This window comes from Centruroides sculpturatus, unplaced genomic scaffold (assembly GCF_000671375.1).
Source record: "Centruroides sculpturatus isolate CEXI.00-Female unplaced genomic scaffold, Cexi_2.0 scaffold115, whole genome shotgun sequence".
Classification (NCBI taxonomy): Eukaryota; Metazoa; Arthropoda; class Arachnida; order Scorpiones; family Buthidae; genus Centruroides; species Centruroides sculpturatus.
This window is the reverse complement of record NW_019384545.1, coordinates 615,320-632,794: the sequence shown is the minus strand read 5'-3', so window position 1 is coordinate 632,794 and position 17,475 is coordinate 615,320. Positions and strand designations below refer to the sequence as shown.

Here is a 17,475-nt window from a genome sequence, read left to right as displayed (position 1 = left end):
AGGCTCTTAAGGAATGATAAAGGCAGTTACGAACGCAACGCGATGGCAGGAGTGTACTCTATACCATTAAAAGACCATAGATTTAACACCAATCTCGTGTACATAGGAGCAACCTTAAGAAACTTAAAGAAAAGAATTGCTGAACATAAGCAATCAGTCAATAAAAACGTAGACTCTACGGTGCTGGCGGCCTTTGCCAAGCAGCAGAATATCGAAGTCTTTTGGGATCGGGCGTCGATCATTAAAGCTACAAAATCCAGGCAGGCCGTGAAACATCTGGAAAAACTAGAAATTCACAAGGCGCAAATGCGCACAAGCTGTATTAATCATAGGGATGCTGACGGATTGTCGTCGGCATGGAAATCCTTCTACGATGAGTGACGTAGTTTATTTTCGAATTTCTTCGTTCGATTCACAAAGTTAACTGATGATGATCGCTTAAAGCGTCCGAAAGCGTTTTTAAAGTATTAAAAAACGATTTGCTGGATTGTTTAAAGGTGTTGATTTTATTTATTGTGTGGTTCCAGTAAGAAAGTATTTTATTTTATTTATGTCTTGACTCCTTCCCATGATATATCAATTGATGAGGCATTACTAAAATATGAGGGTCATGTTGGAAGTATTCAATATAGGACTAAAACCAGCTAAACGTGGCCTAAAAATGTGGATGCTATGCGATTCAAATAACGATTACAGGTACAATTTCAATGTATAGTGTGGAAAAAAAAACTATAAAAATCCCTAAAAATGAAAAGGGGCTCATATATGATGTTATGCATTTAACAAAAGTTTGCATAACCCAATACCATCACTTTTATTTTCACTGATTATTTACCAGCATACCACTGCTGCTTGATTTGCTAAAGAAAAAAAATTGTGTGTGTGGCACAATACTAGTAAATAAAAAGTATCTACCATCCAGTCTAAAAACTTTGAAAACAAGCAAAATGATATCATTGTTCAGCAGTGTGTTGAAAAAAAAAATTTGCTATGTTCGACCTGGCATGACAAAAAGACAAAATAACATAGCATCAACTAATGAAAAAATGATGGTAGTGAACACCAAAAGATGAACAGGAGCAACAGTGAATGAGATACAATGTCCACTCATATTTTCAAATTATAATAAAAATATGGGAGGTATGGACTTAACAGATCAAAATCGAAAATATTATTCAATATCAAGAAAATCTGTCAAATGGTGATTCTACTTATTTTGATTTTACCTTGATACTGCCATACAAAACAGTTATATTTTATATAAATTAACTAACAATCCACCAAATAAACAGTTTTTAACACCAATCCAATTTACATTAAATCTTATAAACTTTCTAAAAATTTTTCTAGTAGAAAAATACGAGGTAGAACAAGACATATTCCGGCCCCAATCAGCGTGACAAATGCAGGTCTGCATAAAAAAAGTGAAAATAGTTGGAAGAAAAAGAACTTGCATGCAGTGCTGATGCCATAATAAAAAAACAGCATCAAACAGATACGTAGACAGTACATCTGAATGCTCAATCTGTAACATTTGTTTATGTGCAAGCTGTTTTGGACCATATCCAAATTTGGATAATATGAATACATAGATACAAGAGGAAAATATGAATACAAAGATTTAAATTATGTTATATACAACTGTTTTTTTTGTATTGACTTTTTAAAATAAATATTTATGTTGCATTTTAAATACAATTATATTGACGTTTATTATAATTACAAATGTGATTTTTTTACGTACAAACGTAAAAAATTTTACAGTTTATACATGATTAAAACATAATAAATAATTATTATTATTGAAAATTTACCTTTTTCATTACTTAATAATAAATTTCTAAAAAATAATATTATTTTAAAAAACTAAAGAATCCTTTCATTAAAAAGGATAATATTTCAATAAAATGTTTCATAAATAATTTAAAAATATTGTACAAAATATTAAAATATACACAAACACGAATATAACATAATAAATGATATAAAAAAGTAAGTTGCATTATAACTATAAATAATATACTAAAATCATATTAATATCAAAATGATATATGAAAAAAAGTCACAAAATAGTGTAAATAACATTTCATTCAACAATACAATAATATTTATTCTATACTAGCTGCAAGGACCCGCTTCGCTGGGTTATTATTTGTTCGTACATTTGTATGTAATATAGTTTTATATATATAAAAGACTGTTTTTCTAAGTAATCTAGAATCTAGCTGCAAGGACTCGCTTCACTGGGTTTTTATTTGTGGGCAAAAAGTAACGATAGTGAAGATTAAGATAATTACATTATAGCCAATCTTACCCGTTTTCACAGAATGCAAGAATTAAGTTCCCTGTTTCCAGACTAATTAGAGAATTTTTACAGTCCAGTCAAACGAACTATTTTCAATTTGATCAATTTTCTGGAACGTTTACAATCGTTCTATAACCGAACCAATTCAAATTTGAATACAAATTCGAAAATTTTTAAAATCAAAATAGAAAATCTTCCACTTTCAACCACTTTCAAGCCCATATCTCCTGCACTCTTATAGCTATCGAGACGCAACCACCATAGTGCATGAATGGAGACTTGGGGCTACTACCACATACAAACACCATTCATGTGCGATGTGTAGTTTTGGCTGAAAAGTGAAATATAGGGACACACACGTCCATTTATATATATATATATATACCAGGTTGTTCAATAAGTTTTGTCGTTCTATAAGAAAAACACTATTTTATGGTTTGAAATACATTTTATTATTCAATGTAATCTCCCTGAACTTCAATACACTTGTTCCAGTGATCTTCTAATTTATGGATTCCATTCCTAAAGTGAGAATCCGGAAGACTGTCGAAATACGCTTCCACGGCTGCTATTACCTCTTCGTTCGATGAAAATCGTTTCCCACGCATGAATTTTTTTAGATGTGAGAACAGCCAGAAGTCAGAGGAAGCTAAATCTGGCAAATAGGGAGGATGTTGCAACAATTCGTATTTTAATTTACTGATTTTCGCAATGGTTTTTTGAGCTGTGTGAGAGGGGGCATTGTCTTGATGAAAAATGATTTTTTTCTTTTTTAAACCAGGTCTTTTCTCACGAATTTTTACATCTAGCTGGTCCAAAAGGTTACAATAATAATCTGAGTTTATTGTTTTACCAGTTTGGAGGTAATCCACAAACAAAATTCCTTTTGCATCCCAAAAAACTGATGCTAACACCTTCTTGGCCGATTTCTGGACCCTAACACGCTTCGGAGCCGAAGTACCGGGTTCACACCACTCTTTAGCCTCTTGTTTTGATTCAGGATCATGGTGGTAGACCCATGTCTCATCCATAGTGATGAAACGACGCACAAAATCCTTTTTATCCTTTCTAAAACGCTCCAAATGTTGCTGAGAAAGTTGCATTCGAATGTGTTTTTGTTCCATAGTTAACGAATGCGGCACCCATTGTGCACACAGCTTTCTGTAACCCAAAACTTCAGCCAAAATATTGCTCACACTGCCTAACGAAATCCCTAGGGCTTCTACTAAATCTCTCTCGGTTAATCGACGATCTTCCAAAACCATATGCTGTATTTTTGCTACGATTTCTGGTGTTGATGCACTTTTTGGACGCCCTTCACGTGGATCGTCTTCAAGACTCGTACGACCACGTTTAAATTCAGCAACCCATCTTTCTACTGTTCTGATTGAAGGTGAAGAGTCCTTATACACTTTTAACAATCGTTCATGAATTTGTTTTGGTGCTACACCTTCCAAAAATAAGAATTTTATCACTGCACAATATTCAATTTTTTCCATTGTAAAAAAATACAATGACACGTCGACTTTGAACAGCTGAAAATATACAATGAGTTGACGGATCTACTTGAAACTTGACACGTGTTTATGAAATAGTAGTACTATTTATAGAGTAATAAAGTGATGCTTCTAATAGCGCCACCTCTTATCGAACGACAAAACTTATTGAACAACCTGGTATATATATATAGATTAAAAAAACACAGTATATACAAAACAAAAAAGATTTTATAAACATTACCAATTGACATTCAATGTCACCCTGAAATGAAAATGAACTCAACCAAGTGGGAAGGGAGTAGACAAAACGTAAAACGAAACCAGTAAAACAACTTTTCCTTTGGCCAACTTCGTCTTGAATGAATTAAGCCGATTTAGGCTGACTTCCGTGTTTAAAGAGTTAAACTATAATTGTCCAGGAAAGTTGAACAAAAATTAGTTAATAGTATATTTAGAATATGCACTATCAAGAATAAATATAGAAACTAAAGATAACATAAGAGCAGATTTAGCAAAAATGATGAAACAATTTGATAAAAATAAAAATTGCAAAAAATATGCTAAATTTCAAAATTATATTAAAAAAATTAAAAGCATACCTCAAAGACAATAGTTTAAGTACAGTTCCAGCTGATAAATCAAAACAAGTAGTTATCTTAGAAATAAATAAACTCCATGAAATTAAAGCAGATATCACTTCAACTGACAAGTATGTTCAATTTCCCAAGGACCCTACTAATAATATTACATATTGCCTACAGAAGGAGTCCAAAAAATTACTTAAACTAAACAAGATTGATAAGAGTGAATATCAATTTATCATGGAATATAATATTAAGGTGCCCAAAATTAACATCAGAGTTAAGACACATGAAAAGGAGGAAACTTATAGATTACTGGATATTAAAAATTATCCTCTTTACAATTTAGAAAAACTGCTCATCATTTACATATTTATTTCTTACATCAATTATGATATATTTTTAAACATTTAATATTATGAAAGATGAAATAACTTTCTGTACACTAATTTACTTGTGATTATACTTTATTTGATATAACTTAATATCTACGTACTTGATGATAACTAAGTCCTCACTTAACATTGTAAACAGAATCTTGAATACTGCAATGTTAAGCAAAACAGCATGTAATGTAGCCATAATTTTAAATAATTACAAATGCATGTGGATCATTTGACAAGTTTGATAAATTTTTATGAGATGTCACCACAATTCATTCAGTGACATCACAGCTTGTAACTGTCATTTTTTCAAACTAGCTCAGGCCAGATTTCAGCCATAAGCAATGCATTTTTCATATTTTACAGACATTTGAAGCAAGCATAGATATATCCAAATAATAGAAGAAAAAAAAGTTCCATGAGTTTCAAGGCTGCCCAGATCAAAACGGAATTGGATGAAGTTCATGGGGACTCTGCACCAGCATTGAAGACTGCCTATTTCTGGATAAACAAATTTAAACGTGGAAAAACATGCACTGAAAATGAAGTTCACTCTGAATGTCCGGTTAAGGTAATCATGACAGAAATCATTGAAAAAGTTCATGGTATTGTTATGGAAGACCACAGAGTAAAAGAGTGGGAGATTGCCGAGACTATCTCAAATGAGTGCACAATATCCTGCATAAAAATTGCAGATGAAAAAGCTGTGTGCACACTGGGTGCAACAGTTGTTAACTGTTGACCAAAAACACATGCAAAAGGACATTTCAACTCTGTGTTTGGTGATATTTAACCACAATTCACAGGACTTTTTACATTGATTCATAACTGTGGATAAAAACATGGATTCACCATGAGTCAAAACAGTGGACAATAAGTGATAAAAGTGCATTGAAGAAGGTGAGAATCATTTTGTCAGTGGGATGGTGATGGCCACCGGTTTTTGGATTTCCAAGGAATTATCCTGGTTGATTACTCTGAGAAGGAAAAAAAAACAACAGCAGGAACCTATTATATAATATTTCAAAGAAAAGATGAAACAAAAACAGCCAAGATTGGCACACAAAAAAGTGCTCTTTCACCAAGACAAAGTGCAGTCACACAAATTGACAGTTGTAATGGCAAACCATTGCAACTGGCTAGGTGAGAAAAAGTTCTCATCAAACATGGATGATGTTATTGCCATCAATGCATATTTGCAGACCTTAAAAAAAGCTACTTTTCTGATGGGATTAAAAAATTGGAGACTTGCTGGACCAAGTGAATAGCCTATAAGCTATAAGTGTAGGCAAAAAGCAGCCACTTTTTGCCTACACTTATCAATGATCCTTGTATTAGGACTTGTTGTAATATATATATACATACAGCAAGCCTTGTTATTGTTTAATTAAGCTAATAATTATCTGCTTATTCAAGCAATTTGATTAATCAAACTTCCTTGATCCCAATTATTAATAGTTTGGATAAGCAATGCTCTATTGTACATGCATAAAATTAATAACTTTTATAATAGTTTTTTACCTGAGGCTGATGCAAGCTGTCTCTCAAAACTATTTGAAGAACTTTATTCTCCTTAATCCACTCCTGAAAACAAATAATAAAAATGATCAAATTTAGTTATTTCACATCAGCTAAATAAATTTACTGCNTTATTTATTTATTTATTTATTTAATTTTAATTATTAATTTAATTAAGAGATGGCGCCTAACACCTACCTCTAATGTCAAATTTACTTTAATCCAATCATTTAATTAGCCGTGTTATAGCCCGATATTTAGGCAATCGTTTGGCAATTGTTCATGAAATATTTTTACGTTGTGAACTGTAACTTATAATATTTTTTTATATTGTTTCCTCTGTATACAGAGGAATCCTTCAAGATCAAATTAAGTTGAATTGAATTGGTTAGGAAAAAAATTTTTGTAAACAATAAAATTTGTAAAATCTATTAGAAAATGTTCATCAGAAAAATGTCAGTTTTGTACTGTTCAGAATCAATAGATAATCATTGAAATTCAAAACAAAACATTAAAATTCAATTTATTAAATTTTAATTATCTATGCAGTTATAAATAAAAAGACAAATTTTTATACACTTAAATCTGCTTATTGTACTTTGGATTCACCTGATAAAAACTAAAAAATAGTAACTAAATGTCTACTGACTAGCTTCTTATCCCTTTTTTATTTAATTAAATTTTAATTACTGTAAAATTTCAGTTATTTTAAGGGTTACCAAACTAAGAGATCTTGAGACCATTATTTTACTATAACACTAACCATTACAATATACATCATTTAACTCTGACATCTGAAATGCATTTTGGCACTTCAGTTAGATTTCTCAGTGATGTTAAATAAAAAAAGGAAAGAACCATGTATGAAGAACTCAAGAATTGGTGATTAAATAAGAAAATTGTCAAAGGAATGTGAGATATAATAAAAGAAAATGTGAGAAATTATAAGAGTTGTTAAGAACAGTTCTAAAAACATGGATACAAGTAAGCCTCTACAGGACAAGATAAGATATATAAAGGAAAAGATGGCAAAAATTACCAGTACTGTTCAATGTAAAACTTTTAATGGAGAGGAAGTTTTAATATTTGTCACACAAAATGTGATAGGGTTAAAAAATTGATAGAAAAATTTTTGTTTCAAAGTTTTTAAAAGGTTTAAATTAAATATCTTAAATTATATTTTTAAAATAAAAATGTACTTCACAAAATCTGGTATAATAGCTGATAAATACTTAGATTTAGTATATGTCTCTTCAATCCGAATGGTTAACAAACGGTAGACTTTCTTTCAGCTCTGAGGTTAAGTATTCCTTTATTGTAAATTACATATGCATTTCAGGCTTGTATGAGCCCCTCTTCAGTGTAAATTCTACACAAAATTTAAAAACAAAAAATCAATTTACAAAATTTTTTTCCCGGTGTAAAGATTAACCAACATTAAATTCTTTTTCGTACCTCAGATGGTTGAGTAACACTTTTTAAAAATTGTATGACATCAACAATGACATTATTACCAACGAAACACATGAATAACAATCGTATATGAGTATAATTCCCAAACCTTAAAAACAGTAAATATCTATTATCTTCTTGCATATTATTACCCATTGTATTATTATATTATTACATATTACATTTTTTACAATTTACATTTTTTTAATTATACAAATTACATTTACAAATACAATTTAAAAACACCACAATGTTTTAGTTATTTCTATTTACAATTAAATGATTTTGTTNGAGGCAGCTTATTGGCGCGAAATTCGCGGCCGTGAATGCCAAACAATTGTTGTCATAGACTTCTTAAAGCTAAATGCTTGTAATGAAAGTCACTTAGTGTGCGTGGGCGAAAGCCTGGGGTCGTTCGGGCTACCAAGCTGTTTCGAATCTGTGAAATCATAACTGTGACTTATAACGACGTCCTATCTGTCTTTTTTCTCCGTTATCACCAAGTTATCTCCGTTATCACGTGATATCTAAAAAGTTTATTTGATTGTGTTTCTCTTCTTCAATTTCAAATTTTATATTCTCATTTATATTATTTATCTTATTTAATATTATTTCATCATTAGTTATTTTTTTTATTATAAATTACTAAATAATCATCTACATATCTCATTACACCTTTTACACCTGGAATGTTTATTTTTTTATCTATGTTTATCATCACTAACTCTGCTAGTCTTGGCCTCATCTTCGACCCCATACTGATCCCATCTATTTGTTGGTAGAATTTATTGTCTATCTCAAAATAGTTATTATTATAAGCAAATTTGATAAGATCTTTTAATGTTTTTTCTACGTTTAATTCCTTTAAGCTTGTTTCAATTAGATTCCATTTTATGTTTGGGTACATGTTCTTAACGTCAAGACTTATTAACTTATCAGTTTTTTATTTTTTTATTTTTTGAATATTATTTATAGCTTCATCCGTATTCTTTATACTATTTTCAGACCTTTCTATATTTTTTAATTGTCTTTTAATATAGTTTTCTAAATTGTATAGTACTGAATAATGAAAATCTACAATAGGTCTGTATTTTTCTTCCTGTTTGTGTGTCTTTAACCTTACTTTCAATTTAGGGGTTCTATTGTTTTTAAAATTAAGGATATAATTTTTATCATTATCCGTTATACTATTATTTAAATGCATTTCTTTTATTAATTTAGTTAATTCTTTTTTTATTTTATCATATGGGTCCTTATTCAATTTCACATATTGATCATTATTTACTTGTTCTTCCAATTTATTTTTTAATTTGTTATTATCAATTATTACAAGTTGTTTAGTTTTATCTGCTTTAATTATTGAAAGATTATTAGTTTTTAGGAAAATTTTTGTTTTATTTATTAATGTCTTATATTTATTCATTTTGTACTTATTTTTTTGGAATAGCTTTTTAAAATTTTGGATAAATATTCCTATAAAATTAGCCTTCTTTTCTTTTTTAATCGGTAAATCTTTTACACTTTTAACAATATTTTCAGGCCCGTAGTAGATTCGGCCGTATCCACAATGTATGGACGGCTGGTTGGGACGAAAATCAACATATCCGTAAAAAACGACCTATAATAATTTTTAAAGTTTCCGACCTGAACTCGAACCTGAGTCTACCAGAACGGCAGAGTGGCACCTTTACCGCAATGCCATCCTTCTGTCTGTTTAGGATACGGTGAAAGCTATAGACCAGGTTAGGATTGGGCAATCCATTCGTGCGATCGATGGTAGTGATCGAATTTTTCACCGGATGCTCGCCCTCTAATGTTTAAAACAAAACTATTTTATCTGGGTTGTTTGAATCATTTCAGTGAATTCTCAACCGTAAAGATGAAAGATAGAAAAAGCAAAGCTTTCTGTTGTGTTCGAAATTGCAATTTCAAAGCCACACGAGAACCCAATATAAGTTTTTCTCTATTTCCACATGAAAAACATTATTGATGAATTTTCTAATGGAAGCTGTATTATGTGTTAAATAGGTAAATGTCTCTTCAATCCGAACAAATTTTCGGTAGACTTTCTCACAGCTGTACAGGTTATAAAACTCCTTTATTGTTTACATATGCATTTCGGGCAAGTTTAATTTTCTAGCCCCTCTTCAGTGCTACAAAACAAAATTCATATTGAATTTACACAAAAACAACTCGAGTAGAAAATGTTTACAAGACATAAAAAGACATTTTATAATACCTTAAGATACTCCACATGTTTCATCATCCTTTTCACAGTACTTGTACTATAAATTTGTAATGTTTTCTAATTTATAATATCTTTGACAATTTCCATTTTTTCTCTTAAGGGCGTTTTACATCGAAATCCATATCATTATGCTACACAACTAATTACAAATTATAATTATTAGTAACATTTTAATCACTTATTTATAACAAATTTTTTTCTTTAAAAAAATTTATTTACAAAAAATACATACATACAGGTTTTCTTTAAAAGTGNATTCCAGGTGTAAAGGGTGTAATGAGATATGTAGATGATTATTTAGTAATTTATAATAAAAAAATAACTAATGATGAAATAATATTAAATAAGATAAATAATATAAATGAGAATATAAAATTTGAAATTGAAGAAGAGAAACACAATCAAATAAACTTTTTAGATATCACTATATTTAATAAAATAGATAAATTTACTTTCAAAACATATAAAAAATCATGTGATGTAAATAAAACCATAAATTATTACTCTTATACACCTGAAACCATCAAGAAGAACACATACATAATGGATATAAAAAATATATATACTAGAACTTTGGATGAAAATGATAGAAAAACTGAATTAAAAAAGTTAGATAAAAAATATATTTTGAATAATTATCCGATGTATAAATTGAAGAAATGGCATAAACAATATTATAAAAATCGATTTAATACCAAATATAAAATTAATAAAACTTATAAATCTTTTCCTTATATTAATGATATACATAATAATTATAATAAAATTTTAAAGGAAGAAAATATAGTTTTGGCCCCGTCTTTAATTAATAAAATCTCACACAACATCCATTCTGATAATATAAAACATACAAATAAAGTAGACAAACTAAAAAAATCGGATGTTGTATATAAAATAAGGTGTGATTGTATAAATCCAAAAAACTATATAGGTGAAACAGGTAGGCAATTAGAATTACGAATTAAAGAGCATGAAGCCGCTATAAAATTAAAATATAACAATTCCCCTTGGTTCGATCACATAAATATTAATAATTGTAAGATTGACAGAAATAACATAAAAATATTACATTATGAAAAGGAAATATATAAATGCAAATTTAAAGAACATATTGAAATAATAAAAAATAGTAATAATAATCTAGTAAATTTATCGAATGGTATGCAGATTGATGAACAATGGTATAATGTAATAGAGGGCGTGTCGTGACTTAAACTGTAACAAATGTGTCATATGAAGTAAAAAATTGTAAGACCATGGATGAATGTAATAAAAAATAAGCCCGTATGTATATTTTTGTACTTCTTCCTTTTTTTTGGTTTTAAAAATTAACAAAATCATTTAATTGTAAATAGAAATAACTAAAACATTGTGGTGTTTTTAAATTGTATTTGTAAATGTAATTTGTATAATTAAAAAAATGTAAATTGTAAAAAATGTAATATGTAATAATATAATAATACAATGGGTAATAATATGCAAGAAGATAATAGATATTTACTGTTTTTAAGGTTTGGGAATTATACTCATATACGATTGTTATTCATGTGTTTCGTTGGTAATAATATCATTGTTGATGTCATACAATTTTTAAAAAGTGTTACTCAACCATCTGAGGTACGAAAAAGAATTTAATGTTGGTTAATCTTTACACCGGGAAAAAAATTTTGTAAATTGATTTTTTGTTTTTAAATTTTGTGTAGAATTTACACTGAAGAGGGGCTCATACAAGCCTGAAATGCATATGTAATTTACAATAAAGNCAAAGTGGCGATTCTGGTCGTTGGTAACGATCTCGTCTTTGTTGTTGATGTCACGATTCTATTCGGTTGATTATACATGTTCGGGTTATCTGCGCGCACAACACGGTATAGAATTTTAACCAATGAAATTGTAAAATTTTCGAAAATGCGGAGTACATAATCATAGATAACGTGGCAAGGAAAGCACGTAATTTCAACGAATTTGTTTTTTGTTTTATAACATTTTTACAGATTGTAATGTCAATTTATCTCTTAACAAATAAAAATTTTAATAACCTAAATTAGAAAAGCGTGTGTACTTAGATATTTTTCGAAATATTACCATCTAATTTCTCCTTAACTATCTAAGTAAGATTAACATCATATTTGATAGTTCAGTAATTGATGTAGGATAATTAAAAAAAAAGAAAAAAATGTAATCAGTGACATTTCCAAGTAGGCAGTGGAAAAAAATCGGAAGCATTTTCTCTCTCAAAATGTTCTTTTCCTAGATAGAGAACGTTTTATAATGCGATCGTATAGCACGAGTAGCATTCAGTCGTCCATATTGGATATAATGAAATCGAGGTGAAAGACGATAGGCCAGTAGAAAGACAACTATCCACTTGTCTCTGATAAACGAGAGAAGAGAAGAGAGATAAAGTTGTCCAGAATCGCGTTTAGAGAGACGCGATGATCTCTTGAGACGTAAACAAATGATTAGCCAATCAGCGATTGGCTTGTGAGAGACGATGACCAGAATATGGCCTCTGGTGTCTCTCTCTCTCTCTCTCTCTCTCATCTCTCATTCTGGAATCAACAGATGCTTTAATATTTTATATTAAAATTATTCGATGATGGTGGTGATATTACTGGAAAAGTGATCAGAATTGAATCAAACTCTATATCATGAATGAAATTCAGTGTTTCTTGACAGCTGGTTTATTTTCTTAAATATAATTTTCTTACAAAGCAATACCTTTATTTACTATTGAACACAAGACTGTGTTATTATTAAAACTGAATAAACTGGATTATTATTTTATATTACTTTATTCAACTGAATAAAGTGGATAAACGCCAAGTGTTTTAATAATAACACAGTCTTGTGTTCAATAGTAAATAAATAAGAAAACATGGTTTCAAAAAAGGAATCAAAAGCAATACCTGTAATTTTATAATGAAGAGATGATAAAATTTAATTGATGTACTTGAGATACAAAAATAAATTAATTTTGTTTAATCAAGGGTTATATCCATTTTGTAAATTTTGTTTTGTCAATGTCTCATTTGATCTTTTTATGTTCATATTTTCTTAATGTAAGAATAAGATGTTTGGGTTTAGATATATTTAATTGTGATAAACAAGATTTAAAATTATATCATTTAGACATATCAAAGAAGTCAAGATATGGTTTTGTTAACTTCATGAAATCTATAAATAACATCAACTCACAGCCCGAGTAATATATAATCAATTGCCAAACGATCGCCTAAATATCGGGCTATAACACGGCTAATTAAATGATTGGATTAAAGTAAATTTGACATTAGAGGTAGGCGTTAGGTGCCATCTCTTAAGTAAATTAATAATTAAAATTAAATAAATAAATAAATAAATTTAGAACATTCTGGAATAAAAGAACAGGCCCGGGACGGGGCTTGAACCCGCAACCTCCGCTTGCCGTGCGGTGCGCTTGCCAGTTACGCCGGGTGGCGTAACTGTCTAATGTCAAATTTACTTTAATCCAATCATTTAATTAGCCGTGTTATAGCCCGATATTTAGGCGATCGTTTGGCAATTGATTATATATTACTCGGGCTGTGAGTTGATGTTATTTATAGATTTCATGAAGTTAACAAAACCATATCTTGACTTCTTTGATATGTCTAAATGATATAATTTTAAATCTTGTTTATCACAATTAAATATATCTAAACCCAAACATCTTATTCTTACATTAAGAAAATATGAACATAAAAAGATCAAATGAGACATTGACAAAACAAAATTTACAAAATGGATATAACCCTTGATTAAACAAAATTAATTTATTTTTGTATCTCAAGTACATCAATTAAATTTTATCATCTCTTCATTATAAAATTACAGGTATTGCTTTTGATTCGTTTTTTGAAACCATGTTTTCTTATTTATTTACTATTGAACACAAGACTGTGTTATTATTAAAACACTTGGCGTTTATCCACTTTATTCAGTTGAATAAAGTAATATAAAATAATAATCCAGTTTATTCAGTTTTAATAATAACACAGTCTTGTGTTCAATAGTAAATAAAGGTATTGCTTTGTAAGAAAATTATATTTAAGAAAATAAACCAGCTGTCAAGAAACACTGAATTTCATTCATGATATAGAGTTTGATTCAATTCTGATCACTTTTCCAGTAATATCACCACCATCATCGAATAATTTTAATATAAAATATTAAAGCATCTGTTGATTCCAGAATGAGAGATGAGAGAGAGAGAGAGAGAGAGAGACACCAGAGGCCATATTCTGGTCATCGTCTCTCACAAGCCAATCGCTGATTGGCTAATCATTTGTTTACGTCTCAAGAGATCATCGCGTCTCTCTAAACGCGATTCTGGACAACTTTATCTCTCTTCTCTTCTCTCGTTTATCAGAGACAAGTGGATAGTTGTCTTTCTACTGGCCTATCGTCTTTCACCTCGATTTCATTATATCCAATATGGACGACTGAATGCTACTCGTGCTATACGATCGCATTATAAAACGTTCTCTATCTAGGAAAAGAACATTTTGAGAGAGAAAATGCTTCCGATTTTTTTCCACTGCCTACTTGGAAATGTCACTGATTACATTTTTTTCTTTTTTTTTAATTATCCTACATCAATTACTGAACTATCAAATATGATGTTAATCTTACTTAGATAGTTAAGGAGAAATTAGATGGTAATATTTCGAAAAATATCTAAGTACACACGCTTTTCTAATTTAGGTTATTAAAATTTTTATTTGTTAAGAGATAAATTGACATTACAATCTGTAAAAATGTTATAAAACAAAAAACAAATTCGTTGAAATTACGTGCTTTCCTTGCCACGTTATCTATGATTATGTACTCCGCATTTTCGAAAATTTTACAATTTCATTGGTTAAAATTCTATACCGTGTTGTGCACGCAGATAACCCGAACATGTATAATCAACCGAATAGAATCGTGACATCAACAACAAAGACGAGATCGTTACCAACGACCAGAATCGCCACTGTGTATGAGAGACGAATTTCGTCTCTCGCTTTGACGTCATTTGTCGATGAAAGAAGAGAAGAGAGATAAGTGACCAGAATACGGCCCCAGCAGATTGTGTACAATAATTTATACATCATCTATTCTAATTTTAAGTTTATTTTTAATTGTTAAAATTTTATAAAAACAGACAGATCCAAAGATGATTTTTTGCTTATCTATTTTTTAATATACAGGGTGTTACAAATAACGGGAACCAGTCCCATCACTGAGAATGACTTAAAAAAAAAAAATGATTACAATTTAATTAATTATAAACTTTTCAGGGACAAGTGATTATTTTCATGCATTTTAAATACAGTAGAGCGTCATTTATCCGGAAGTTGGTCAACCAAAAGCGTTCCAGTTGGCAAATTTCAATTTCTGCTAGTGCTGTGGCACTGCAACCTTTGGCTATATCTTGGGCTACTCCAATATCTTTTTGTTGGTGTGTGTGTTTTAGATGGTAGCACTGGCACTTTTGTGTGGTGTTTTTCTGAGGACTGTGTGTCGTACTGAATCAAACGTTTTTGATACTAGATTAACTTCTAAAGTATATATTTTTTTGTTTTTATACTTTTCAATGTATTTATTTTGTTTGTAAAAAATAAAAAAATAATTTTTAATGATACAATAGCCACGATTATTATTATAAAAATTTATGTTAGGCTTAACATCAACAAAAATTCAACGCAAAGTGACATGCAACGGAGAAAAATTTCAACATGGGATAAGTTAATATATTTTTTCACACATAATTGGTTATCCAAAAAATAAGTTATCCAAACAACCCAAGTCCCCAATTGATTCAGATAAACGACACTCTACTGTACTCTCTTATATTATTTTCAAAGTATGTTCTTATTTTAACTCTCAATAAATACATAAACATTAATATTTGTAAAGTTCTTCAACTTTTAAACATGTCATAATCTGTATTTCAAAAATAAAGATAAAAATTTTAATTAAAATTTAAGAAATTTTATAACTTCATCATTTATTACACTTACAGCCATCCTTTCTGCAGTTAGCCATTCTTCTTCTTCAATACCACTATGTCGATGAGAGTAGTATGAAACACTTGCTATAACTTTATTCACTTCATTAAGAGCATTCATTTTTCCATTAAATGATGATATCTGCAACAATCTGCAAAAATATTATTTAAAATTATTTATTTAATAATTATGACAAATCAAATATTTTTTTAAGTTGATACAAATATCTTTATAAAATGAATTTACTAATTAAAAAGAGGTTTAATTTTAAATAAGTTTTGTTTTTATTCAAAAGCTAAAAAAACTAAATACAGTAAAATCCAATTATTGTAATCATTGTTAATGTTATCAGTCAAGTAATGTTGATGGACAGATGGCTGATTAATCAAGGTGACAGCCTACTGGTCTGGGAATCCAGAATTGAAAAACCTCAGGAATTTTTCAAGAGTGGTCTGTCTGGATATGTTGAGCCTGTCCCATTCTGGACCTGGCTTAATCCATAATAGACTTGCTTAGAAGATCCTCTTAGTGCCCACAAGATGGAAAATGGGAAGTCTTAAAAATAATAGTGGATAAATTATTACAATTAATAAATCTTCAAGTTATGTTTTTAATTATTTTTAACATGTCTTTAATGTCAATCGATAAAATAAAAATTTACAGTAATTATAGTCTTATTTATTTATCTTTCTTATGTTGCTACCACTGATACTATAAACCAGTGTTTTTCAACCTTCTTGGATACGCTACCCCTTTACAAGTTAAAAAATTCTGGCAACCCCTCAGGGCCACATTAAAACTATATCAGTGATTTTAAAAACTATGTATTTAATTTTCTTTCTGTTGAGAGCTAAATATCAATCGAAAAACCAATTGTACTGTAAATTTTACAGTACAATTGGTTTTTCAGGTTTATTTTACAGTGTAAATAAACAGGCACAGCCTTCTCACTGAAATTGTAGTTTTTTTATTGTAGTGTAGGACCTACAAACACTCGTCTTTTTCTTTTACCTGTGACCCCCGTGTAAAGCTTTGCGACCCCCTAGGGGTCACGACCCACAGGTTGAAAAACACTGCTATAAACAAACCCAAAAGTGATTACAATACATGGAATTTATTGTATTAAGTGGTTCTGACTCGATCTTTTTCCTTTTCTTCCTAGAACTGTATACTGTAAGGTCTCGTTTTATGCGGTGGATATGTTCTACAGAAAAGCGCAAATAAAAAATTCGCATAAAAAAAGACTTTACTTGCCTTGAAAAAGTAGGAATACGTTCCGTAATTTTCTAAAATCGCATAAAACCAAAACAACGAGTTAAAATTAACTTAAAACCGCATAAAAAAGTTTGCAGAAATTAAGAGAAATAGGCTGCTTAATTAATAAATTACTTCGAATGTCTGAAAGAAATTCATATAAAAGCTTAAAATAAACTTGTATTCAAACTTAATTCAGTTTATTTTATTGAAAAGTAATA

The 17,475-nt window shown here is 29.6% G+C and overlaps 1 protein-coding gene and 1 long non-coding RNA gene across 3 annotated transcripts in view; both read right to left on the bottom strand.

Annotated features, from left to right (window-relative positions):
* The window catches only part of LOC111623475 (probable ubiquitin carboxyl-terminal hydrolase FAF-X), a 274,716-nt gene that overhangs the window by 168,283 nt on the left and 88,958 nt on the right, over positions 1–17,475 (bottom strand). For both annotated transcript variants that reach the window (XM_023366062.1, XM_023366060.1), the window contains 2 exons: positions 16,013–16,151; positions 6,290–6,352 (listed from right to left, as the gene is read on the bottom strand). In XM_023366062.1, the coding sequence (XP_023221830.1) occupies positions 6,290–6,352; positions 16,013–16,151 (202 nt within the window). The remainder of the gene's footprint in view (positions 1–6,289; positions 6,353–16,012; positions 16,152–17,475) is intronic.
* On the bottom strand, positions 7,486–7,851 carry LOC111623480. The gene is made up of 2 exons (XR_002756439.1): positions 7,742–7,851; positions 7,486–7,655 (listed from the first exon to the last, which is right to left on the bottom strand). It is a non-coding gene; the product is annotated as an uncharacterized LOC111623480 (long non-coding RNA).